This window comes from Bos taurus, chromosome 16, assembly GCF_002263795.3.
Source record: "Bos taurus isolate L1 Dominette 01449 registration number 42190680 breed Hereford chromosome 16, ARS-UCD2.0, whole genome shotgun sequence".
Taxonomy (NCBI): Eukaryota; Metazoa; Chordata; class Mammalia; order Artiodactyla; family Bovidae; genus Bos; species Bos taurus.
Genome location: NC_037343.1, coordinates 49,961,920 through 49,988,178, shown reverse-complemented (window position 1 = coordinate 49,988,178; position 26,259 = coordinate 49,961,920). Strand labels below are relative to the sequence as shown.

The 26,259-nt window shown below is 59.5% G+C and overlaps 1 protein-coding gene across 3 annotated transcripts in view; it reads left to right on the top strand.

Moving 5' to 3' along the window:
• The first annotated feature begins 2,461 nt into the window (after positions 1-2,461).
• The window catches only part of PRDM16 (PR/SET domain 16), a 411,934-nt gene continuing 388,136 nt past the window's right edge, over positions 2,462-26,259 (top strand). For all 3 annotated transcript variants that reach the window (XM_024976786.2, XM_024976785.2, XM_024976787.2), the window contains exon 1: positions 2,462-2,593. In XM_024976786.2, coding sequence (XP_024832554.1) covers positions 2,557-2,593 — 37 coding nt within the window. In that variant the 5' untranslated portion in view covers positions 2,462-2,556. The remainder of the gene's footprint in view (positions 2,594-26,259) is intronic.

The following is a 26,259-nucleotide window of genomic DNA, read 5'->3' as shown; positions in this document are numbered from 1 at the left end:
CCCAGAGTCTGAAGGGTGCTCCACAATTTTAATCACCTCCTGAGCTGAGGGAGGGAGCGTGGAGAGGTCCTGAGTGAGCTGGAGCACCCCCAGAAGGAAGCTGGGCCTTCCTGACCTCGGGTCCTGTGGGTGCCTTCGGGGTGAGAGAAACAGTGCAAAGCTGGGGATCTGGGTGGGGAAGGGACCCTCACAGCAGGTGGGGGTGCTTCACAGGAGCCACTGTAGCACCCTTGGCCTAAAGGAGCTGGGAGAATATGGGGTGCGGAGGTATGAGGGTGACCTTGTGTTTTCTCTGGCCAGCGCCCAGCCCTGTTCTGCTCCAGCTAGAGCCTGTGGTGGTTGGGTGGAGCAGACAGTTCCAAATGAAGGACTCCAGCCACCTTCCTCCCTCTCCCAGCGACTCTTCCCCTCACATACTCTGGGCAGAGGGGAGGTCTGAGACCACTAGGACCTGCAGCCATGCCCTACTCCGCCTGCAAGTGCGGACTCCCCTGCAAGCCCCTGAGGGGCAAGTAGCAAGGCCCAGGAGCCCTCTGATCGAAGTCTCCGAGGAAAGATGGTCAGGGTTTGGGACAGGACGAGGGGGAGGGCTGGGGTGGGGGACAGGCAGCCGAAAGGCGGGTGGGCCATGAGACTGAGTTGCGGGTGAATTCCTCGCTGCCACCACGGGCAACACTCACCGAGGGCTGGAAACAGTGGAGGTGGCAGTCGGTGGGCACCAGAGCCGGGCAGAGAGTGCCTTCTCCATCCAGGGCGGTGAGGGGGCTCCAGACTGGACACCCTCCAGCAGTAGGGGCTCTGTCAGGGTTGGGATCCCCGCAGGGAAGCAATTCGAACTACAGAGAGGCCAGGGCGGAAGGCCCAGCACACTGCCGCTGGCTTTTGACAAGCGAGGCTTCTTCCAGCGGCTTCTCCTCTGGGGTAGCGTGGGCCATGCACCCCTCGCCATCAGGGTGCCTCTGCTAGACTCCGGGATCTCAGGGTAGTTCCTTGGACACTGCCAGTTCACCTCCGTTATGGCAAGGGCACGGGGCTCCGAATGTAGATCCCAGAGGAGGCCCCACTGGTCTCCCTGCACAACAAAGGGGAGGGGCACGCCTGGACCCCCTCGGAGCAACAGATACCCCGCACCGCTGCCCAGGACCCCTCTCCGGCTCAGGCTAACCCTGCGGGCAGCTCCAAGTCCCGGAGACTGGCAGAACCCCGGTACTTGAAAGGGCGCGGGGATGTCAGCTCTTCCGTTTGCTTCCAATTCATTCTTGAATCCCAAACATGCTCGACAGGCCAATTCTCACCGTCCCCTCCAGGGCCCTGGGCCCGGACACCCGGCCTGCGCCCAGCCTTGCCCCTTCGTTGCCGCACCTCCTAATTTGAGGGCTGCGGGGCAGAAGAAACACTCACCCAGTCGGCTCCCACCCGGACTCCGGCACCTGCTCCTCCGCCCGCTCTCCAGCCCGAGACGCACCTGGGCCTCGAGAGGCGAGGGGGACGTGTCCCCAGAGGCTCCGTTCGCTCGTGGTGGCCCAGCTTGGGCGCTCGCGCCGCTGGGTACTCACCTGGGACCGCGGAGGCAGGAGAGCGCAGGCCTGCCCGAGGGAGGCGAGGTGCGGGGCGCCGGGCGTTGGGACCGCTGCCCGGGTGCCACCTCCCCAGTGCCCCGCGCGCTGCTCCCCGCAGCTCCGCGCGAGACCGAGGGCGGCGGGTCCGAGTCCCGCCCGCCGGCCCGGGCAGTGGCTGAGCGCGGAGCTGGCGGCGCTGCCGCTGTTGTTTTTGAGCCGCGAAGCCCGAAGCTAGAGCGGTTGGGTGGGGGCGAAGGGGAGGGGGCGGGGGCCGGGGAGGCCCGAGGGGGGCGGCGGGGCCCGAAAGGGGCTTCGGAGGAGCCGGGTTCGGGAGATCGCGAGCCAGGGGCAGGGGCGGAGGGGAGAGCCAGGAGGAAAGCGGGCTGGGACGACGGTGAACGCGAAGCTTTTTAATTAGTAATAAAATGCAATAAAACGAAGCAAAACCAGCCAGACCCGCGTCCGAACTGTCGGCGCGTTTGCCCCCAGATCCAAGGAAGTCTTGAGGACAAACGCCGCCGCCACTCCATCTTCGGCCCAGCTGGGGCGGGAGCAGCCGCGCGACGCGACGCAGGGGAGGGGGGGGAGTCACCTCGCCTCCGGGGCCACCTGGGTCTTTTTAAAGTGTCCGGGGTGCGGGCCCCGGGCGGGAGCGCGGAGCACGGAATGTTTTCTTAAAGGGCCAGTTCCTAGCTGCGCGGAAAAGGGGGGGGGAGGGAGGGAGGGGGCGGGGGGGGTGAGAGATAAGTGAGGTGAAGACCGGGAAGGCCGAGGAGAGCCCCCCAATCCCGCGCCGAGGAGGCGGCGGCGGCGGCGGCGCGACGATGAAGACGATGAATACATTGCAAAGTTTTTTTGGCCCCGGCGAGGGGTGTCAGATTGAGTGCTCTGTGCGCATGTGCGAAGGTGTCCAAACTGACAATGCTGGGGAGATGAAGATAGTGTGTAGCTGCTTCTGGACTCAAGGAGGAGGAGAGAGGTTCCGCGAGCCGACACCATGCGATCCAAGGCGAGGGCGAGGAAGCTAGCCAAAAGTAAGTCTCCCGCGCTCGGCCGCGCCGCGCCGCCGGGCCCGGGCCGCGGGCCGGGGCGTCCGGGCCAGGGGTGCGCGTCGGGGCGCGGCCGGCGTGCCTCAGGCTCTCGGCCCCCGGATCGGCCGCGCGGCCCGGGGGCTGCTCCGCCTCCCGCGCTCCAGGGCGGCCGGGCTCGGCGCGGAGGCTCGGGGCGCCCGGGCCGCGCGCTCCCCGAAGGCGCCGGCCCCCTCCTCGCCGAACCCCCTCCCCCCCCCCCCCCCCAGTGTCAGGCGCTCGGGCCCGGGAACCCGAGGCGCGCGGTGGGGGCCGGGGAGGGGGGCGGAGGGGGAGGGCTGGGGGTGGAGGGGAGCGAAAAGCGAAAGTTAGTGAAAAGTTGACGAAAGGGGAGAGCAACTTTTTCCTCCTCGCTCGCTCTCTCCCTCTCTCTCCGAGTGGCTCTCAGTCCTGGTCAAATCATATTCCGGGCTTTTGAAATAGTGGGCGCTAGAGCACCGCCTTTGGCGTCCGCCAGCCGGGCGCAGAGGAGGGAGACCCCGAGCCGGGGAGGGGGCGGAGGAGGGGGCGCGGGCCGGCGCCCACCCGGCTCCGCGGGCGCAAAGGCAGGGGTGGTGTCGGCAGGATAGCCATAGCCACTGGGAGAGCAAAATGGAGATGTTTCCCTGGGCTTGGAACTGTGGTCGTGAAGTTTATTCCCAACTGGTGCCCCGTGCGGCGGCGGGCGCTTCTCTGCGACTCCGGCAGCCCGCGCGGCTGCCCCGGCGCCGGTGCCCCCGGCAGGAGGGTCCCCACCGGGCCGCCTTCCTCCCCGCCGCCACCCCGACCTCGGTCCCGCTCGGACCCTCCCGCTACCGCTCGCCTGGCACAGCCCCGGGGCCCGGCGGGGACTGAGCTGCCCCCGGCGAGACTGCCGGGTCCCCGGTCTTACTTTCTCTTTCGCTCCGTCTCGGGCCGAGCCCCGGGCTCCGCGCGCACAGCCCGCCGCCGGCCCGGTCCTCGCCGCCGGCCGGGTGCGCTCGCCGCTCGCCCGGCAGACCGCCGCGGCGCCTGGGGCCGCCCGCGCACCCTCCGCGCCCCGGTCGCTGGCTCCATTCACTGCCAGGCCCACCGGTCCGGGGCTGCGGCCCGAGAGGCGGGCAGGTGGGGGCAGCGGCGCCGCGGCCCGGCGAGCGCGGTTCCCGAAGCCCGGCCGCGGCCCGGCTGCAGCGAAGCGGCGAGCGTCGCCGGGAGCGTTCTCGGCGCCTCCAGCTTTCGCCGCCCCCTCCTCCCCGGCCGCCCGCCCACTCGCTCCCCCTTGGGAATCCCTGAGGGACCCGCTCCCCTTGGGAATCCCTGCGGGACCACCAGGCCGATCAGTCCGCTCCTCCTGGGCCAGATCCTGCCCGGCCGGGCCTCGCAGTGCCCAGGGCCGAGCCCCCAAGCATGAGCCCAGGGGGCGCGAAACTCACGGCAGTTTTCCGAAGAAGTTCTACCCTCTTGGTTCGGTGGTCGGCCGACTCGGCCCGACAGCCCCCGCTCCACGCCCAGTTGTAGGCCGCGCGTTAGGCCCGCGGGGGAAAAGCAACTTCCAGCCTCCACAGGACGCCCCTGGACCCGCCCGCGGCCGCTCGGGCCCCTCGCTGAACCGCCCGTTTTCAGTCTCCTGTGCCCAGTGCTCCTGGCCTCGGCCTCCCTGGCCTTCTGTGACCTCTGGCCCCTCTTGGTGCGAAAGAGGCCCTGTGTTTAGTGGCTGGTGCGGCTGGACTGTGTGTGTGTTACCTGTCCGCCGGCAGACGCGTGGAGTGTGCGTGTTCAAGTGTATATCGGGGTCTGTTTGTGCACCGCGAATCTTCTCAGTGACTCGGCTTCCCGGTGGCAGGCCGCCCGGGTCAGACTCCCTGAGGAAGGGCCCGAAGGTGAAGTGAGAAAGTGGAAGGCGGCCGAATTCTCGCCAGGCCTTCGCTGCAAGCGAGAGGCCGGCTCCCTGCGCTCGGCGCGGCCGGGGAAAGTTCCGAGCGTCCCCCACCCGCCGGTCTGGCCCACAGCTCTCTCTTCCACCCCAGACAGGTGGGGAAGATTCCCGGTCTGGCTCTGCTCGGGGCCTAGAATGGATGCCTGGCATTGACCTGCAGCCTGGCTCAGCAGCAGGAGAACTGGACTCAAGGGGAGGGCAGAGCACAGAATTCCTTTTCCTGGGAGTCCTTATGGAGAAAAACGCAGCGCCAAGCAGGTCTGTCAGGCCAGACCCAGATGGAGCTACACTGGAGCGAGCTGGGGAACTCCTCCTGCCTGGGTCGCACAGCTAGGACAGCTGCCCCCAGCCCTCCCCAAGAAGGTGGTTCAGGCAGGCACAGGGACCTCAGTGCCTGCTGGACACAGAGCACTGGGTCCACTGGGAAATTTCATTTCTTTGACGATATTTTTGCCAGATGTGGACATCCCTGGGGACCTGACTCCATTACCTGAAACCCCATGGCAGCGGGGCAGTTCTGGTGCCACCAACAGAACCTCCACCTCCAAGCTACATCCTGCCAGGGTCAGGGGCCTGGGGGAGGGGAAAGAGGTCGTGGTCACAGGGCCAGTGTGCTGCACAGGGCTGTGCCTGCAGTCATGTGCCAGGCATGGAAGGACAGCCAGGTTGTGGTGGTGGTGGGATGTTGTGATCCCCTGATTCAGAGCTTGGGGACTGCTCCAGACAGTGTATCTGGGGCTCTAACTTCGTTTGTGTGTCCCCAGGACCCCTTTCCAGGGCCTCTCTCCTGCTGAGTCTATGTTTTGGGTGAGCTGGTAGCACCTTTGGAGCCCACATTGGGGGCTCTGAGTTGCAGGGGCAGAGGCCACTGGGGCTCTCAGGCCGGGGCTACGAATCAGCGGCTGGAAGCCCTCTGTCTCAAGCTGCCTGGGAAGGCTGATCTGGGTGAGGACAGGTCTGGCAGGGTCCCCTCACACTCGGTGGGGCTTGGCTAGTCAGTGGGAAATCAGGCGTCCCTGCCCTGTATTTAAAAATGAAATGGCACACAAAAGCTTTGTGTTTCTGGCACTGTTGGGAGCCAGGTGGGCAGGTCAGCACAGCCATCGTGCCCTCCTGACCTCTTCACAGCACAGCTGGGGGACCCTGTGTGAGGGAGGATGTGCCTCCCAAACTGTGTCCAGCCAGGGCCCCCATGGGAGCACCGGTGAGGCCTGATCCCCATGGAGGCAACAGACCCCAGAGTCCTAGATACGGTATATTTCAGGCCTGGGAAGTTACCCTTCGCAGCTGCCAGCTACCACCTAGCCTCTGGGATGGGGTGGGAGTGGGGGTGGGTGGGGGCTGCTACCCCTGATACCTCCTTGGAAAGGGGTCTGTGCGACAGGGTTGGGGAGACTGGCTGCAGACTGAGCTCCCAGCCGGTTCCTTCTCCCCAGCAGAAACAGACTAGGCTCCCGACTTGCTGGGCCCAGCCCTTCTCCCACCCTGGGGGAATCCTGCCCCTTCTACCAGTCCTCTTCCAGGAGCCTGGACAGCAGCTTCCCATCTGGATGCTTGGTAGGGCAGCAGCGCCAGGAAATGTCCAGCGGGAGTCTGGCGGCTCTCCCCGCTTCGGACGAAAATGCGGAGGCCGCGGTGGAGGGGCGGGGTGCAGGGCTGGCGGCCAAGGCCAGGTGCCCCGCGGCGGTGCGCGGATGGCCCTCAAGCTCTAGCTGGCCAGGGGCCCCTCGGATGTGCCAGGGCAACGAGACCTGCGGGAGGGGAGATGCGGGTTCATGGCGTGACCTCCCCCTGGGGCTAGCTGGGGGAAGGGGAGCCGCTGGGCCCAGGGGCTGCTCAGGGCTACTGAGCCCCATCACCTCATGCTGCTCAGGGCTGCCGGCTTCTCCTCTCAGCCGCTGGCCTGGAGCAGGTGCGGGCTGAGCCTCCCCCACCCTCCAACGGCCCCAGTTCACCAGGCAGCTCCCCTCTGGGCAGAGTGCGGGGCAGGTGACCCAGTCCGGCGATTCTGTTGAGAGGCCTGGTGTGGGTGGTGGGGCCAGCCCGGGGGTCCCATCAAGGAGCCCCTTGGGGGAGGGTCGCCAGCTTGCTGGGCCTCCGTGGGAGCGATTAGCCCCCTGTTTTATTCAATTAGGAGGCAATTAGGGATCCTTGGGGGCTGGGCTAGTAATTAAGGTGCCATATAATTAGAGTTTCAACAAAAATTATCCAGGATTAAAAATCTTGTGAATAATTTCGTTAAAAAATTTCAAATAGCGTTAAATACAATTTATCAGGTTTTGAATCAAACCCGTGTAACAAGTCTTGGACGCTGCAGCTCACGTAGCCGGTGCGGGAGGACAAGGAACAGCCGGGGCACCGTCCCCGCGCGGCAGAGAAACTTCTAGAGGCCAACCGGCCCGGCCTCGCCGCGGGCGCGGACTCCGGCTGTCCTGGGCTCCAGACGGCGCGGGCCGGGGCGCGGGGCCTGAGGACCCCGGGCTGAGCCGATAGTCACCGCGGCTTGGGGTTCTCCGCGCACAAAGTCGCTGCAACTCCGGCGTGCGTTGCGGGGCCCGCGTCTACACGCGCCTGAGGTCGGTGGCGGTGGCTCCGTCCGCCGGAGCGCCCCTGGGCTCATCCCAGCCCTCCGCTTCCGCGGCCGCAGTCCGCCCCCAGGGCTCTCAGCCTCCCTGGATTTCCTGGACAGAAAAGGGCGGCCTCCGCATCCCGCTCCCCCCCTCCCCCGACTGCTGACCCTCGCCCAGACTCCGCGGGCTGCAGACCGTCTGCGGTTCCAAGTCGCTTCGCGGATCTGGGACCCGAGATACGTGGGAGAGCGCCCGGAAGACTAGGTCTCAGTTGGGCGGGTGCGGGAAAACCGAGGTGAGGGTGGAGGTTCGGCTTTCCAGGAGCGATCTCTGCTTTACGCCAAGTTGGCGCTGGGGCCGTTCGCTCCCGCGCGCACCTGCAGGGAGACCCCCGAGCAGAGCAGGCTGCAGCCTGAGCCGCTGCCCAGATTTCTGTCACCGCCGCAGCCTCGGGGAGACGGGCCTGTAGAGGTGCTCATGGTCCACTTGGGAGACTTCAATCACCTCCTTTCACTGACCCTGAGAAGGATAAAGTATGGTGAGCTGGCACCACTTTTCTGGGTAAGAAACCCAGGGCACAGAGAGGTCAAATAACCTGACAAGGTCACACAGCAAGTTAACGTGAAACTGAAGGTCACTTTAGTAAAGCCCTCCAGGGTTTTCTGTTTAGTACCCTGCCCCCCACCAGGGCACTGCCGGCTGCAGTTAATTCCAAGGATTTTTTTTTCTTTTTTTTAATGTATCAGGTTTTAAGAATTTTCCCAGGGCCAGCGGTCAGCTTGTAACAGGTCTATTTGTAAAAAGCAAAGAAGACGTCTATGTGCATATAGCTTGTGAATGCAACTGGCTACCTTCAGCCTCCTTCATACTGGATTCTTTCCTTACCCAGGACTGGACTCTTCTACTTTGCTCTCCCTACTCAGGTTGAGCAGAGGCCTTGTTTGGGTGTCTCTAGCCCTTGGCTCTGGGAGTCCTCTCCCCAGGACAGGTGCAGGAAAGCTGGAATATTGACCAGGGCTTGGTCTTGTCTGCACCCCATTTATTACCTTTTGCCTGAGCCAGGCAGGGGGTGTTGGACCTGCTGGCTCACCTTCCTACCGCCACCCCCACCTCAAATCTGGAGGGACGTAATCCTGCCCCTCCCCCAGGCAGTTGGGAAGAGGAGGAGCTGTGGTCATGGACCAGACTGACCCACAGGGCTGGCGGCTGCAGTTGCAGGTCCAGCTGGGAATCAGCCGCTGTTCCTCAAGTCTGGGCACTTCTCAGGCTCCAGCCAGGGCCACTGTGGCCATTCCAGGCTGGCCAGTGCTCCTGAGCTCTCGGGGCTCCCAGGGCATTCCTGGGTGACCTCTTCAGCTCTGACCACTCTCCTGTCTCTGGGTTTCCCCAGCCAGTCCTCCTCGGTCTGGAGGTGCTCTGGCCAGGCTGCGGCCTTTTTCTGGACTCGGAGGAACAATGCCCTGGGGCTGCCGATAGGAGTGCGCCGGCCTGAGATACATATTTGTTTAATAGTTAACATTCTGTGAAAAAAAAAAAAAGGGAAGAAAGTCAGATTCTGGTGAAGGCTTTGCTTATTTTATATCCACTATAACTATTTCTGTCCATGAAAATTGGCTTAATTATATCAATGGAATGTTTCTTTTTCAATTCTGTATGCAATTAGTCCATCTTGCCGGCTGCAATTTATTTTAATAAAAAAATAAACCAGTGGTGTGTTCAGTTCCTCGTCCCCTGGGGACAAATGCGATTGGTGTGTTTAATTTCATTAACTACAATGCGGCCTACTGGAAAAATGTATAAAATCAGCTTTATACAGCTTAAACACTGGCATTTGAAACAAATCATTATTGCATTAGCTGTCACACTGGTAATTCTAGAATCTAAGGAAAAAAATATATTATGGCTGTTTTTATAACCCTTTGCAAATTCACTGTTAAAATAATTTATAATCATTTTAAAACATAGCTAGGTCCTGGTGAATATTTTATCTCCTCTAAATAAGGCTCCGCGTTACCCTGTGCACGTTCTCTGTCTGACGAGTGTGCCATTCCCAACCCCGAACATGCATCTTTCAGGGTGGAGACAGCGGAGGCTGTCTTTAAATAAACCTAATGAGTGCCAGCTCCCTTTTTCATTCTAGCCTGACCCTGCCCTTGAGGTGGAATGGTTGACACAGATTCATCTGAAATTTGTCTCGGGGCAAAGGGCACCCCAAGATGCTGCAGAACCCTTAGCATACCCAGCTTCCCCCTCCAGGCCCCGCAGGTGGGAGGAGGGGGCCAACAAACAAGCTTTACTAGCGTGGAAGCAAGGGCCCCCATCCTGTGCCCGGGGTTCCTGAGCTCCAACCTGGAGAAGTGAGGGCAGCCCTTGCCATGCTCATCTCTGAAAAGAGAACCAGTCTCCCCGAGCACCCACTTTCTGCTTCTGCAAAATGAACTTGGTCAGGAAATTCACCAGATTTGTGCTCCTTCTCAGTGGGTCACACAATTCCAGGATGGCGTGTGCATCCTGTCCAGCGTGGGGGTGAGCCCCAGATCGCACGCACATGCGCGAGCGTGAGTATGTGTATATGTGTATGTGTGTGTACGCATTGGGATCCATGTTGCCCTCGGAAGTCCTGGCCCGGCCTGAGCTGCTCTGCGGCTCTGGGGCACGTGGCAGAGCAGGCTTGCTCCTCACTCCCACAGGCATGAGGCTGGAGATGCTCAGAGGCATCTGTGGGAGGGGCAAAGTGCAGGGCCCCTCTCACCTGCTGCCTCCTGATTCTGAGATACTTTTAGGAGACTTGAGTCGGGCCCCAAAGCCCCCGGTTCCCCAGTGTGGGGATGGGGAGGGGCAGGATACAGCGGCTCAACCTCCGTGCTCCTGTCATCGTCCACCTGCTGGACCATGGGCTTCCCCTGGCGGGATGGTGTCGCTTCCCAGTCCCAGGAAGTGCCAAGGGGCATTAACAGGAAGAAAATAGCCCAGGAGGCTCTGAGACCAGGGCTGCTGTCCTGATGTGGGATGAGAGGTGTTCCCAGAAGGTGCAGGGGTTTCCTAGGAAGGTTCCAGAAGCACACTTGGGCCCTTCTGGCCACACTAAGAACTGTCTCCCTGTGCTTTTGCCTCGACTCCCCTGGATAGATTCAGGTACATTTGTTTTTTGATATAAGCTTTATATTCCATAATGAATTTTGATGTGTAGGGGGACCTAGCACCTCCTCTCTGGGTCTGAAGCCCCCTCCTATTTCTCAAGGAGGTGCCTGGAGAGGGTGGGCCAGGAGGACCCAGGCCGGGTCTCCTGAGACCCCTGGCTCTGGGGACCAGGCCGTGTCACTGTGACTGCATGAGCCCAGGGTGGTCGTCAGGCATGAGGTCTGCTCTCTTTTCAGGTTCTGCTGTGTTTGTTGAGAAATGAGTTTCTTTGTCCACTTTCTGACTTTAGGAAGAATAGCAGAGCTGCATCCTTGGTGCAAATAGCAAGGCCGTGCCTGAGGGGCCACTGGACGCTGCTCCTGAGGCCACATGGGGGCCTCAACCCAGAGTCAGCCCTTGGATGGACTTGGTGGCACATGGTTCTCAGGCCCCAGAATCTGCACTCCGTCCACGCTGACTCTGGGCTGGCTGTGTCCCCCTCCTGACCCTCGTGCCTGCTGCAGCTTAGGACTACCAGACCCCCACCTTTGAAGCCAGGAAAGGTAGGCCGTCTGGGAAAGTGAAAGTGAGTTGTGACTCAGTGGAGGGACTGCGGGGTGCGGACATGTGGGTATTTGCCTCCTCCCTGGTTGCCTACGAAGAGGACGGCACAGAAGGTTCTGGAAGGGAGCATGGTGTTTGGGGAGATGAGCCTCAGGGCGGCTGGTGGTGCTGGATCCAGATGTCTTCCTCCAGGTAGACAGAACCGAGAGTCAGTTTTACCTCCTGGGCCTGCTTGTGGTGATACTTTGCTGGCCCTCTCTGCCTGCCTCCTCCGTGGGGGCTGTGTGGGGCCATGACAAAGCGTCCATGTCGGTGCTTTGGTTCTGGCCATCCAGCTCAGCCAGAAAATAAAGCCCATATGGTCCTTAGTTCATGATTTTATTTTCAAGCTGAGTAGCACAGGTGCTGGGGGTCTGTTTTGGCCCCTGATGTCCAGCCGGGCCCCTCCCTCCAGCTCCACCCGGCCCCCCAGCCAGGCCAAACCTTTTCCATCCTCACTTCCACCTTGGCGGCTTCAACAGCTGGGGGCGTCTGCTGGCTCTCTTCTCATCAGAGGCCTCCCGTGTCCTGCAGGGTCAGGTCTTCTGTCTGTTTTGACGGCACCTCTCCATCCGTTGGTTCATCTCTGCCTGCTATCTGTGGGCCTCCTGTGTGCTGGATGCTGAGACGTGCCCAAGGGCTCTGGGCAGCTGCAGGATGCTTCCCAGGGTGGATCCCCCTGCCCCCGAGGAAACTGTGGTGATGTCACCGTGCTCTGGGCAGTGTGATGAGGCTAGGGGGTGTGGGCCACAGACGCCCACCAGACTCTTGGTCCTCACTGGCCCCAGCGGGTCCTTGCCCTGGGACCTCTGTGTCTGAACTGTTTGGATGAGAAGTGAGGCCTGCAGGCCGCCCCCACCTCAGCACATTGGGAGATGCCCAGTTCTGGGGTCTCTAGGGCCTTGGGTATGTGCTGATGGAGAGTTGCTGGACCCTCAACCAACTATTCTGTTTCAAGTTGTAAAGGCCAGAAGGAAGAGAGGGAGAGAGAGGGATGGAGGGGTGCGGAGAAGACAATTCCATTTCTGTCATTGCTTCCCTGAGAGCCTCCCCCACCCCGGCTCCGAATCCAGTGACTCAGCTGAGATTTGTACAGCGTTTCTCTGTACCGATGGCAGGCAGGGCACCTCCGGTGTTTGAGTGCAAGTGGGAAGTGCCTGGCTCAGCCAGGGATGATGGGAGCTGAGTAGCAATTATTTCCTGGGACACTGTTTAATCCCGTGTCTGTGTTCAGGTGCTACAGGTCAATACTATACCCAGATATGGATTCACATAACAGGCTCCCATCTAAGTTGCTCTTTCTCGCCGTGTCTCCGAGGGGAAGGAGCAGGCATTTTAAAATGCTTAGACGTTGGTGTCTGCTCAGTGGGCTGTAACGGCTTCTGCAGAGATGCCTGGTCACATCGGTCTTAAAATGTAGAAACAAAGAGCGAGAATCAGGCTCACTGGGACCCCGTGTGCTGACCGCAGGACAGCTCTGGGGTCCGTCCTGCCTCCTGGGTGCAGCCGAGCAGGGGGGCCCTTGTTGCTCGCTGGCACCGTTTTGCCCTCAGATGACGCTTCCTCCGGAAGGTTCATAGTGAGGCCACATCCCCAGAATTCATATTTTCCCCTTGCAGGGTGCTTCCGTTCTCCATCCAGGGGAAGCGGGTGAATCAGGTCCTGACTGTTGGAATCAGTGTCTTGGGCCTGTGCCGACCTGATAGCCATTCCCAGCCCCCAAATTCAGACGTGGCTGCCTTGCTCCCCGTGATGCCCGCTGTCATCAGAGTTGGATCAAGGGGTCCTGGTGCTATTTCTCGGGTGTCCGTGAGGAGGGGAAGGCCAGGCTTCCTGGGAGCCCTCATGGAAGGAGCTTGTGATGCAGAGAACATGGGTCATTTGGTGAAAACCGAGTCGCTCGGGGCTGCAGCGACCACCTTGGGGCACAGGCTGTGCCTCTTTCCAGCTCGCTGCCACCTGCTCACCCTGTGATACCTCCCTGGGAAGCCCAGTCTTCTTTGCAAACCACCCTTAGCTTATTCCTAGAAAAGCCAGTGCATTCTTGAACTGCCTGAAAGCCAGGGAGCATTTTGCTGGCCAGAGCCGATACAACTCAAGGAAGACAGGGCCCCTCACCTGCACCCTTCCTCTGGGCAGTGAGCTGAGAGGTTCTCCAGGGAGCCTGCGGACCAGGCCACGTGTGTGCTGCATGTGCACACGGATGTGGGCACCGCTGGGTGAGCCTGGATCTGCCATCCAAATGAGATGCACCTTCAGGCTCTTCTTTCTCATCAGCAGCATGGCACCTCCTGCCCGCTCGTACTTTGCAAAGACCCCCCTCGCTTTTGCTGTCCCCTGACGCCGCTGAGCTCCCCGAGGCCTCTGAAATGGGGGTTGTGGCCGCTGGGCCTCCTGGCCCAGAGCCGTTCGCAGCTGTTTGTTGTGTGAGCAGAGACGGGAGAAGTTCAAATGTGCGAAGGGGTGATGTGCGAGCGCTTTGCTGCAGTTTATAACCCCCACAAGAAACAAAGAGGAGCGAGGGCTGTTTAGATAATCCCGGGCCCTCGCACTCACATTTAGAAAAATTAGGCCCTCTTGAAAAATTACAGAATTATGCTGCCAGTGTCAGGTTCCGAGATAATGATGTGTCTGTGTGCGAAAATATTAAATTGCAATAACACGCCCGTGAGTACCTCTCTGAATAGGGTATTCAGTTCCCAGCTTGGGCTGAACATAAAGCTTGTGACTGACAGAATACAAATGGTGTCATAAAACATTGGGGGGTTTACAGCCGGGCTCCGTCTTTCTGATCGGCTTCTCTATCTTGGCCCATCCAGCATCCTTTCCTTTAATGAAACAGCCCGACGATGTGGCTAATTATTTATTTATCACATTAGCAGGAGGAAAAGCTATCACAGACAGATCAATTTTTCACTGGAAGTGATTTGAAGTGACTTTAAAAATAAGCCCCACGATGGGCTGCTTGGTTCTGTCCTTCAGCCTCTCAAAGTCCACACGATCCGCTCCGCTGATGTTGGTTGGTAAAGCATCCATCGGCCGCTCCTCCAGTTAACCTATGCAGCCTGGAGCCAGCCCAGCACACTTTCCAACCAGGAGCTTCTCATAGGTTTCCGTTCAGAGAACCGGGGTCTCTGGATTCTTCCAGGAGAATGTAATAAGAGCAGCAACAAGTAACCCAGGGGCGATGGGAGGTTTTTCTCGGTTTCCCGGTTTCCCGGGGCCTGCGGAGACTAGCGTCTCTGACAATAAATAAGCCGGGTGAGATGGGGAGGCTGGGCCTCGATGCTTGATGCTTGACGCTCCCATGTGTGTTTACCAAGCTCGTGCTTGTGCAGGAGTGTGTCCCCGGCGGGGAGGGGGTAGTTTCGGTGGCTGTGCATTTGGCTGAGTGTCGTTATGAACAAAAGGGCTAAAAAAACCAGTGGAAAGTAAGATTGCTCAGAAATCCCTGGGCAGATTGCCGGCCCAAGGTGGGGCTCTCGTTTCACGGCTGGGAGTCAGACTTGCAAAGCGAAGGGGCCCCCAGTCTTAACTTTCTCTGCATCGAAGGTGTTAATCTTACCTTCTTAAGGTTAGATAAAGCCGCCCGAGGCTGCTGTTGGTTATCAGATCTCTTGGGGCAGGCCCATCTCAGCCGTGCCACTGGTCCCTGCGGCCGGCAGCCCGGATAGGGAACCCAGGTCTCCATTTACCTGGGGTTTTAGGTTGCCTCTGGATCCTGATAGACTAGCCTCGTTCAAAGAGGAGGGGCCCATGGCCATGGCGAGGTGAGAAGCCCATTACCAAAGCCCAGGGCCTTTCTGCTCCCCTGGGAGACCCCCTTCGACCCACAGATTCCACGTGGCCGAGTGAGGGGAGGGCCAGGCATAGGGGGATGCCGCCTCGAGTTTTCTGACAAAGAGCCCCTGATTCTTTATCCACCAGACAGAGCACAAAGCTTGGCCTCACCTGGAGGGCCTATTGGCTGTGGGGAGCAGGTAGAGAAGCCTTGGTTCAGGGAAGTCTGTGGTGGACTCGGCAGGACATGGGCCTCCCAGGAAACCATGGCCACGATGCTGGCTCCTGTCCCAGGGTGGTGGTCGCTAGCAGTGGGCGCAGCTTGGCCACAGGGGGCACAGGGAGGGCACTGCTGGGTCGGAGTCACATGACTGTCTTCCTTAAAGCAGCCCCCAACTGAAACTGACCGAATCAGCGACAGCAAAACAAGCTGAACCCTCTGCGCCCTGCCTCCCTGGAGACAGAGGCCTCAGGGCCTTGGGCCAGCTGTCAGACCTGGGCCATGAGGCCAGGGTGCTGTGGGGATAGGGGAACACCCCAGAAATTGGCACCAGGGGCCCATCTATCCTGCTCCCAGCGCTGGGCCTGCAGACAGTCGGTCAGCTTTTGGTGTTTCACTCCCTAAGTCCAACAGGGTGAGCAGCTCCATCACTTAGCTGACCTTGGACCAAACCAAAGGAACCAGGTGGGGCCACTGTGAGCTGTGTGTCGGTACCCAGGGTGGAAGGCTGGCCCTTGGGACTCCGGTTCGGGTGTCTGGGAATGTGATGAAAGCGTGTGGTGCCCTGTGGTCTCCAGGAGCCCCTCTCAGCCAGCTGGACCTGTGTCATGGGGACAGTGGCCCATCCTCACCTGGAGACACCCTTGGCCATGGTAGAAACTGACAAGAGGGTTGCCCATGTCAGGGGGTCTGGGGGCGACCAGACCCCAACCTGCTGGAGGGGGATGTGAAGACTGGGAGAAGGCCTGCAGACGCTTGGATACAGTATTATTATCCTTGTTTTCTCTGCAGGATCCAGGCTGTCTTAGTCAGTGGCTACTTTGGGCTTCTGGCATTTTCTTGCACTTGGCAGAGGCAGATTTGTGTGTGAGTAGGTGAGTCAGACACGACTGAAGGACCAAGCACATACGCACACCCATGTGGGATTGAACAGTCTCCCCCAGGGGCCTCTGGATGGGCCTAGTAATTAAAAATCTCATTCAAACCCTGTTGTGATAAGTGGAGAGCAGGTGAATGCGAGATGTCTGGGCAGGTCACCGGGCCCTGGGAGGAGGCGTTCGGCCACCTTCACAAGGAGGTCTGGAGGGTTGTCTGGGGCAACTCAGGCCGGGGTGCTCTCTGTGGGACCCAGGGGGATATCTGTGTTGGGTTTGGGGTCTCCACCTCCTAGTTTCTGGGAGAAGGGGAGCCGGGGTGGTGGCAAGCCTCCTGCCTAGGGCCGCCCTCCAGCATCAGCCCGGGGCAGGGGGCAAGCACCCTCTGGGCACTGGAGTTCTGAGCCAACCTTGCCTTTTAGGGTCTCCTGTTTGCTTTAGTTCCAGGGCATTTGGGGTGCTGAGTGGCAGGTCCCAAAGCTGAAAGCGAGCGGTGTCTCCTCCCTGGGCTGACACTCTGACCCCTGACATCGTGTCTCTGATGTGGCCCATGGGGACACCCTGAGGATTCATTCAGGTAACCACAGGGTACTAGGGCTTCGCTGTCATCAATCTGTGCAAGTGTTGCACATGCGTGTGCAGGCAGCATGTGCATACCTGCACAGGCACATGTGCATAGACACACAGGTGCTCTGTGTACGTGTGTGTGTACATAGTATGCATACATGTGCACACATATGTACACACGCACAGAGGTACATGCAGCTGACACACACATGCATATACTTGCATGCGTCGCACAGTGCAGTGTATGTGTACAACACGTGGATCCACGTACACAGGTACATGCTCATACAGAGTGCCTGTGCACACAGACATGACTGCATGAATCAGACGCTGTTGTCAGTCTTGGATGATACAGGCGGCTGATACATTGATAGCAGAGAGGAGCAGCCTTTGGGCAGGTGGAGGGGAGCCTCAGTCAGGGCGCTGTCACTGGGTCCCACAGGCCTGTAGACGGAGCAAGAGGAGAGGGAGACTGGGGCAGTGAATCTGAATGCTGGTTGTGGGCTCCCTGCAGGAGAGGGAGTCTTGGCATCTGCTAGGCCAGGGGGACCAGTCTTTCCCTCCTCCCTCAAGCCCTGGGGTGTCGGGGGCCCTTCCCTCTGGGGTGAGACAGGCAGTGGTCTCCAAATGCCAGGACAGGCTGGATCTGGTGTCACACAGACCCAGGAGCAGGGGCAGAGGGTCCCCTCTGGCCCTTTCAAAGGGACATTCGATCTGAACCCGGGGGCCCAGTAAGGAGATTCCTGCGAACCCCTCGCTGATGGAGTCAAAAGCACTCAGCGGCTGGAGAAAGCACTTTGCAAGCTGGGCTCTGGCATGAGGCCCTTTGTGGGATTATCTGCCCCCCTGGGAGGCGTGGAATGCCGGGGGTGAGGGGCCACACTGTATAGAGCTCGCGCGGCCGCAGATAAAGCGGGCTGCTTTCCGCGGCTGTTCTGTCGCCGAAATTTGAGGTGCGGCCCCAGAGTGGAGGCCACTGGCCCAGGACATATGAGCCAGGGAGGCTCTGTCCGCTCTGCCCTGGCTCTGGAGAATTTAAGTCCAGACCACGTCTGCCGGGGCCGGTACCCGGGGCTCGCTGCAAAAAACAGTCTGGAGAGACGGGACAATATCTTACTTTCCAGACAGGGCTGGTCGCGGGCCTCCCTGGGGACCCACAGTGTGGGCCCGGTGGATGCAGCTGTTGTGGGGAGGGCAGGGGGCCCTCTCTGGGCCGGGAACTCTTGGGTGCCTGTTACGAGCTGCGGTCGGGAAGCCTGCGGGATCCTGGGTGGAGGCGCCAGGTGGACACACACTCCTTCTGCTGCTGGACTGGCGGGGCTTTCAGATGCTTAGTGTCTGTCTCCATCCATCCTCCAGGCCCCCTCTCCTAGCTCATCTCTTCCCAAATCATTGCCGCACATCCAGCTGCTCCAGGCTGGTGCCCGGGACTCACTCTTGACTCTAGAACGCAAGTCCACCTGGACCTGGGTGCAACCACACCTGTGCAGGTGGCACTACAGCCTTGGAGACCCAGGGGTGTCTCGGCCAGATGCTGTGTTCAGGACCCAAGTGTGTTCTAAAGCCCAGCAAGGTAGGGTCTTTGCCTCACCAGGTGGGATTCATCACTCAGCCCAAGGATGAACGTGTGCTACAGGGTAGGGCCGGGGAGGATCAGCGATGTGTCAGGTTCAATTTGCTGAATGTGGCTCTGAGGAGGGCAGGGAGGAGGGATGGACCCACGCAGGAGCTGGATGGCTCCTTTATGAGTCTCCATACAGGTGGGACTTTGGGGCTCACTAGCTGGCTGTTAGGGAGCAGGTGGTTTAGCCTTGGGGCTCCCAGAGACCCCTCCAAATCCTATACCCACCTCCCACGAGCTGAGACCCTCCCTGAGCCTAGGGTTCCATCTGGGAAGCCGGTGACTCGTAACTTCTAGGGGTGAGATTGAGTGAAAAGCCCACTTGCCTGTCCCTCCTGGAAACCAGGATCCTCCCCTGGGCACATTCACCTCCTGGAACTCCGGCAGGGACCATAGTGGGCACCGTGACAGGTCTTCCCTGGGGTCCTGCAGGAGGCCTTAGGCAAGACGCTCCAGGCCTGCAGGACTCCAGGTGGGCACAGGCCTGAGCTCTGATGCTGAAGACACATGGGCTGACTGGTGTTGGGCTGTCGCGTCTCTGGAGCTCTGAGGCTTTCCGCACCTGACCACAAACCCACTGGTCTGGGCACAGTGCCGGCACTTTCCTTTAGCCTGAGTCAGGAGGGCCTCAGAAGTGGCCACAGGTGCCGCTGAAAGTCCTGGTGGCCGGGGGTGGCTGGGCAGCCGTCCACCCCTCTGGCTCTGTGTGGTTCACGAACTCCAAATCCCTTTTTCTTAGGAAGCAGGAAGGTCGGGGAAACCGAGGTGCACTTGAAACACACAGGAACCCGGGAGTCTTTAGAAAAACTGTAGAGTGCTTGCCCTGCGAGTTCTCACTGCCAGGGCAGCCAGATGGACTCCGGGATCGCTGCTTCTGTCCCCCAAGCTCAGTGTCCCTTCAGCATGGAGTTGATGCTGCAGATAAATTTCCTTTGAGCCGCTGGTGTGGTGCTATGGCATCTGCCTCTCCGGGTCAGGAAGGCTCCCCAAAGTCCAGGCCTCCCCATGAGACATCTCCCCACTGCCTGCACACCCTCAGAACAGAGGCGCCTTGAGCCCAGATCACTGGCCTGGCTCCCACCTGCTGGCCTGCAGCCTGACCCCTCCCCAGGCTACATTTTCATGTGGACACGCTGGTCTGTTTGGAAGCAGGAGGCCTGAGAGAGGCCAGGGGGCTGATCCAGCTGAGCTGTGGATGGGACCCCCTGAGTGCTGGGCCGTGGAGCCTGGCAGAGTGGACACTATCCTCCAGGGTGACCCGAGGCAAGCCACCTCTGTCCTCACCCCACGACCTTTCAGGTGGAGGTTTGCCTGAGTCCTCCCACCATCAAGGCGTCCTCGTGGAGCTAATGAAGGATTCTTGGCGTGATCTGTCAGTGCTTGCCTTATTTATTTATTTCTATGAAGTATGCTGTTAATTAGGCGAAAGATCTGCAGAAATGTGCTCACGCCTGGAGATTTCTGCGAAAAACGAGAACCCTCCTGAAATTTCCAGTAGTGAAGCAATTAGGGGATGGAATTCCGCAATCTAAACACGATATCATTCTCCTCTAACAAAAGTGGGGAGGGGGTGAAGGAAAGAGGAAGCTGAGGTCCGAGCAATGGCAGCTCGCAACCCAGCATCACATGTGTGCAGCTGGGACTGGACCCTGGCCTGTGCAAGTGGGGAGTCCCACACACTGCCCACTCCCTCCTTGGAAGTGCCTGCTCCTTAGCAGGTGAAGGGTAAGGTGAGGTTTGCCTCTTAAAGGGTGTTGGCCAACCCACCAATGCGAGTGGTGGGCCGGAGGTCAGGTGTCTTCCCATGACAGAAGCTGGATGGGGAGGGGTCTTCCTGCCTGTGCAGCCAGTCTGCAGCAGAAAGAGACCCCGTGGCAGGATCCTCAAAGCCATGGTGCTGGGAATACCCACCGGGCTCCACCGTCTGGGTCAGTGTGCCGCTCACACGGACCCGGGGCCGGGGGGGGGCGGTGCGCGTCCCAACGGAGAAGTCGTCCACATCAGGGTCAGGTCAAGGCTCCTTCCTTGCACTTGGCAGGCGACTCAACCCCAAATGAGGAAATTCTCATTTCTCGGGTTTGTGGGAGGGAGTTTTTAGATCACAAGAGGAGATTTAAACCAACTTTGCTATTATTTTATTTTATTTTTTTTTTTGCAAACAAATTCTTAACCAGGGATCCTCTGTTCCCTCGGATGGTACAAACCCCACCTTTCCAGACCCTCCCTAGGTCCAGAGGCCAGCAGCCTCACCATTGTCGGAATCCCTTTTTTTCAAAAAAACATTTATTGGTCGTATATGCTGTTGCCTATGGTTTTCATCATTACTTTTTTTTTTGTAAAAACAACCTTGAGATGCCTTTGGACGAGTTGCTGGCTGTTGACAAATCAATTTTCCAGGGAGGGAGGCGTGTTTCTGTCGCTGGCACTGGGGTCCGGCCTCTTGCTTGCGGTCAAGCAAAGATTAGCCTGAATTTCTCAGCGCGCTGTGTTTCCTCGGTCCCCCGCGACTTCCCTGCTCTCTGGCCTTCATGCTACATTCCTTTTCTCCCCTCATCTCGCTTTCTAATGTTGTTTCTCTCACCTTCTGAAGCCAGCCGGCCGCACGGCGGGGATTTATGAGCTCGAAGCTTCTAACAGGACGTCTATTTTATACGTTCTCGGCCGCTGCAGCCACGACCTCGGTCCCTGCTCTCCTCGCAGTGTGTGCATGCGGATTCTGTTCGGCTGAGAAACCACCTCTCAGAGTATCTGTGGCATTAAATCAGGAGCTGGGGCCTGAGTCACTGAGGATGATCCAGAAACTAATGGCAAGCCCCCACCCTTGTCGACCTCCCCCGTGGGTTCTCGGGTGTTTGAGTAAACTTGCAGCTGCTCCTTGGAGGAGGTGGGAGTGGGAGGCGTGAAAAGCATTTGCGGAAGACCCTTCCCCGTCACTGCTCCGCATGCCTGCCCTCTCCCAGCCCCACTCCTCTGGGTGAGAATGGACAGGGGAGATTTTCTGGAAAGAAATGAGGCCGAGGCCTGTGGTGACCAAACGCCAACTCCCACGTCCCGGGTAGATTTCTGTGCTTCCCACTCACACGAGGGCGCCCCTGGGCATCCCCTGCCTTTTTCTGATGCTGTGAGACGGATTTTCTAGTTCAGAACACCAGTCCTGCTTTAGAAGGACTAGGGGATCTTCTCTGCTTATGTGCCTGGGAGAGGCACTTGGCCAGCTTTTGTCACCCAACTCATCCTCCCCTGGCTGAGTGTGTGTGTGTGTGTGCGCACGCGCTGTGGTCTGATGGAATTCCACAGGTCCTGCCACGGATGGCAGAGGTGCTCCCCCCGTAGCTTTGTGTAGCCCCGCTGCCTGCACTGTGGTAGCCAGCTGAGAGCCTAGCCAAGCCTGGTTCCCTGAAAGGTGTGGTCCCAGGGCCTTCCCCATTCAGCCCTGGGTCCCTGTGCACCTAAGCCACCTCTGCCTGGGCCTGCGTCCTCACAGGGTAGGCTGGAGAGGAGCCTGTCCACCTGATGCTGGAGGCAGTCTGCAAGTATCACCGACGGGGTGGGAGGTGGCGGGAGCCCTCAGGGCACAGCAACTGCCCATGTTCTGTCCAGGAGAAACGAAACGTCCTCAGGCCATAAAGTGCATGCTGGTCAATCGGCCCTTTGACACAACAGTTTCCTCCTTGAAGCAGAAGCGCTCATCAAGTGCGGGCCAGACGCCCTTGTCCTGTGCGTTTCAGCAAATTCCCACTTGATCACATCTTCTCTAGGCCCAGCCTAGGCCCGAGATTCACCCCGAGGCCCCGTCTGCTCCCTGTGGGCATTTCTTCTGATTTACTGAAGTGAGGAACGGCAAGTGTCGGCTCTCATGCACAGCCGGTCACCTGGAGGGCATCCAAGTGACCATGATCGGGGCTCAAAGTGCCTCCACTCATCCTCCTGTCCACCCACTCATTTCCTCAGTGATGGTGACTGGGCGCCCTGCTTCTCCAGATATCTAGGGCATTCTCTCCTGGCTGTCCAGGAGCTCACAGTCTAACCAGGCAGGTGAAGTCAAAGCACCCCCAAGTTACAGCCCAGGGGTCCAGAAGGCAATGGAAACAGACTGGTGCTGATAGTACCCTCAGTGACTCCCGGGCACGGCATCCTCATCCTCTCCTGCCAGGAAATATGGAAGAACTATTGGCATCTCTGAAGCAGTTCAGATCACTGTCCTGGGAGGATGTGGGGGTGGCCCCCTAACAGTGGGATCTCCTTAGGAATCTAGTGGCCGGCTTGCCCCAAGAAGCCAAGCCGGCCCCTTGTGCCCTCTCCAGGCATGTGTCACCTCAAGACGTGGGCCAGGGGTGACCCTTCTGGGGCTGCTCGTGACCAGGACACTCACCCTGGGATGTGCCTCAGGGCGGTCTTTAGGACCTCCAGCTCAGGGGGACCCCAGGCATGGCCCAGAATCTTCCTGCTCCTTCTGATGCAAATGGTAACCTCTCACTGGAACCCCAAACTTTCCTACCTCCAGCCTCTGGCTGAGGCACCCTGATTTTGAAAGGGGTCTCTCCTTGTAGCTGCGTCCGTCCCCGGAGACCAAGCCCGGCGTCTGATCCCAGGTTCCTGAAGCAGCAGCAGGATCCCCACTTGGGGGCGGGGGGACATGATGTGAAGGAGACCCTCCAGCTTAAAGCAGAATGTTCAGCACCAGCTCCCCAGGCTTGCAGGGTTGGGGTGCCTGTCTCAGCTCTCGAGCCCAGTGTGGAGTCTGACAGGGAGCCAGACAGGACAGCTTCCCCAGGTTCCTCCCTGAAGCCCCAGCTCTGGGGCTCTTGGGACAGGCCCAGGCCACCCAGCAGGACAGCCCCTTCTTATCCACTGATGCCTGGTAGAGGAGAAGAAGGCTTGGTCATGGCCTCAAGAGAACTCACTCCCCAATCAAAGCCTGCCCTGCAGTCAGGGCTCCCGTCAGGATGGAGCTCTTGGCTCTAAAGGCCCAGACCTGTTGGTCACCTGATACCCACTGGGGTGGACAGTGCAGGAGCAGCAGAGATGGCTTGGCCGTGGCTGCACTGGACTTCCCATGGGGATGAGACCACGAGGCCAGTTGCTCCATCTTCTGAAGGTCCTCCTCCCGATTTCCTCCAGTTTCAGAAGAGCTCACATCTGTGTGGGAACTGATGGGAAAGGCTGGGGCCATAGCTGCATGCCCTCCTGCCCATCTGCCCATCAAGTAGAGTGCCATCTCTTCCTGCAAGAGAGCCTACTGAGCTTCTCCCACCTCCAGGGGCCTGCAAGGGGTTGGGGGAAAGGCCACCCCCCAGAGAGGTGGCCCCAGGAGGGCCCTGGGCTGGGACCACTGTTGATCTCCCTGAGCTGTTACCAGTCCTGGGGTCCTCTGGGCTCCTGTCCTGTGATCCCCCCTGCAGACACATGGGCGTGGGGTCCCCCTGCAGACACACAGGAAACTGTCATCTCTGCTGTAGACACATGGCAGGAGCTCAGGGCTGGGCCACCTGCTTTCACTGGTCACAGGTTTATCACCACCTGCCATCACCGTGGAAGCCGTTGAATCAGGGATGAGAGTAAGGCAGGAGAGGAAGGGCAGGTCGTTGGGGTCAGGGTGAGCCCACTGACAAGTGGTCAGAGAGGAGGCAACTCAGCCGTGAGAACTGCTGAGAGACTCAGGGCGAGAGAGAGGAGGAGAGCAGGAAGAGTTGATTTGGTGGGCCATCTGGGAAGGCCTCCTGGGCAGGGGACAATGGAGCCAGTGACTGACGGGCGCTGGCACACGGGTCCCCCTGGAGGGCTCACATGCAGGCACACCCCAGCCGCGAGGCCACACCAATGGTGAGATCCTCCATCCTGGGCTCTGGGGCTGGGCCGGAACCCTACAGGGGGCAGGAAAGGGGGCCTAGCAGAGATGGAGTGGTGTGAGGCCTCGGAGTGAACCCTGAGTCAAGGGTGCTGTGTGACCCTGGGGGCCCAGCTTTCCCATTGCACGTCCTAAGCCTTGCCCTGCCACACACCCGGTGGCCCTGAACTGGCCCCCAGCACCCAGGGCACTCGATGGGTCCTGGCAGAGGGCTTTGCCAGCCTGGCCTAAGGGCAGTCCTTGAGCTTAGTCTGGAGTTCCATTTTCATTTCTAGGCTAAAATATGCCATTTAGTTTTTAAAAACCCAAAGGATGCTCACCGAATGGTCTGCGAGGGGAAAATGGAACTGAGTCAGGATGACTGGGCCTCGCCTCCCACTGGGGATTCTGCCGACGGTTCTAAATGAGTCCTGAGTTGGGTGCCGCTGGGTGCGGAGCCCTCCCCTCTAGGCCTAGTTAGCCCTTGCCTGGGTGCTGTGCTGTGGGGTGACGTGTCCGGGGGGCTGATACATTTCAGGGTCCCTAGGCTGCTCTGGGCTGGGTATATGGTTGAGTGTGTGCCCAGTCTCCACTTATCTCAAGGCAGGCCGTGATGTCTCAGAGCAAAACCTTGAAAACTCGGGGAAGATGGTGAAGCCTTGCACTATAACCACCTTTGAAACGAGTGATCAGAATGCTGCAGCAGGGGCACTGGAAGTTCCGGTCAGGTGGGCCTTTTGGGTTCTGCGGAGTTTTCTGGCCTCTGGAGATGATGCCTTGGCTTTGGGGTGGTCCTGAACCAGCAGGGAGCCCTGGCTGACAGCTTTGCTGTGGGTGACTCCCCTGGTGATGCGCCTCCTGACCCGGCTGTGGGGCAAGCCGGGAGTGGACTCTCACCCACTCATGGTCCTTCCTGTCCAGGGCCCAGGCAAGCCTGGTGACAGAGGCACACAGCGTTAGGTGCCTGTTGATTCTCGGGGCAAATGTCAGCCCCTGCCTGGGCGGGGCAGACGGGCTCCAGTGCAAGGGGAAGTGTGGGGGATGCTTGGGGTGGGGTGGTTGGGGAGGCAGGTCTGTGCACCCCCACCCCCTGCAACCTGCCTAAGCAAGTGAGTCAAGGAGGGAGTTCTTGGTAAATTTCCCTGAGTGCTGAGAATTTTTGAAAGTCGCCCCAGAATGTGGACTTCTGTGATTCTGTGGTCAGGCTGCTGTGTTCCAGGAAGCACCAGAGAGAAGTGGTGACTCTGGCCAGTGACCGTGGTCTGGGGAAAAGCAGTGGCCACAGCCAGTGTGGTCTGTGGCTGCTGGTGACCTAGAAACCAACGTCTGAATGCTGAGGGCAGGAGGAACTCATAGTGCCAGGGCCAGGGGCTCGTGGCCAGGGGTGGGCACCGGGGCACCTGGAACAGCGAGGGGCCCAGAGCCATGCACCTCAGGTTCCCAGCCTGCCTTTCCGCTTTCCCCAGGCTTCTAAGCATCTCAAGAACAGCTGTGGAATTTACGGAATAAAATGACTTAAAAATAAACCCGTGTTAAGTAGAAGTGGGTTCTCCAGCCTCCCATCTCAGGACCCGTATCCCTCAATCATAGGGGGTTTTGGGGAAATGAGGGTGGCCAGGACCCAGGAGGCAGCGCTCCTTGGCCCCTGACAGGTTCAGTGCTGGCCCAGACCCTGCCAAGGGAGGCAGCACCCCCACTGGGCCCTGGAGAGCAGTGATGGACAGGTGACTCCATGCTGGAGCGTTTTGTGCATGGATGTGAGCATACTGCTTTAGTGGTGAACACTGTCCTCCCCGAGCTCGGCTGCACCTTCTGGACACACCCGGCTCATCCCTCCTGCCCGGAGGGATTTTTTTTTTTTTTTTTTCTGTGTCTTGACTACTTGTTTACTTTATTTGCCAATGACTTTCTGACTCCTAGTTCTTCTAGGTAGAAAGTTAAGTCGCTCAGTCGTGTCTGACTCTTTTTGACCCAGTGGACTGTAGCCTACCAGGCTCCTCTGTCCATGGGATTCTCCAGGCAAGAATACTGGAGTGGATTGCCATTTCCTTCTCTCATTTCCACTCAAGTGCGGCTGGGGGAAATCTCCCATCAGTGCTGTCACTGTGGGGACTCCAGGCCATGCACCCTCTCCCCGGCCTTCCTAGGAGAATCTGTTGGGCCAAGAAAGGAATAGGGCTGCGTCTGCCTGGCCAGGGCCTTCCCTTCTTCTCTTGCCTGGGGTGGGGGTACCGCCAAGGCACAGAGCCCTGGGGTCTTACATCAGCCAGGGGAACTGTCCGCGTTGGGTGAGACAAAGCAGGATCAAGGCAAGACTGGGGGCTGGAGTCTCTGGGACCCCTCTGCCCCTCCAGGTCCCTCCCACACCTGTACCTTGCCTTGCACAGATGGCCAGCCCCTCGGCTGCTCCCTCCAACCTAGGGAAGTGAAGACCTGAGGGGTCCCCATGGGTCCTCCTTACTGGGCGCTGGCCAGGGTGCTGGGTCCCCTGCTGGCGAGTGGTCAGGGGTCTCCTGCTGCCCTGCCTGCTTGTGG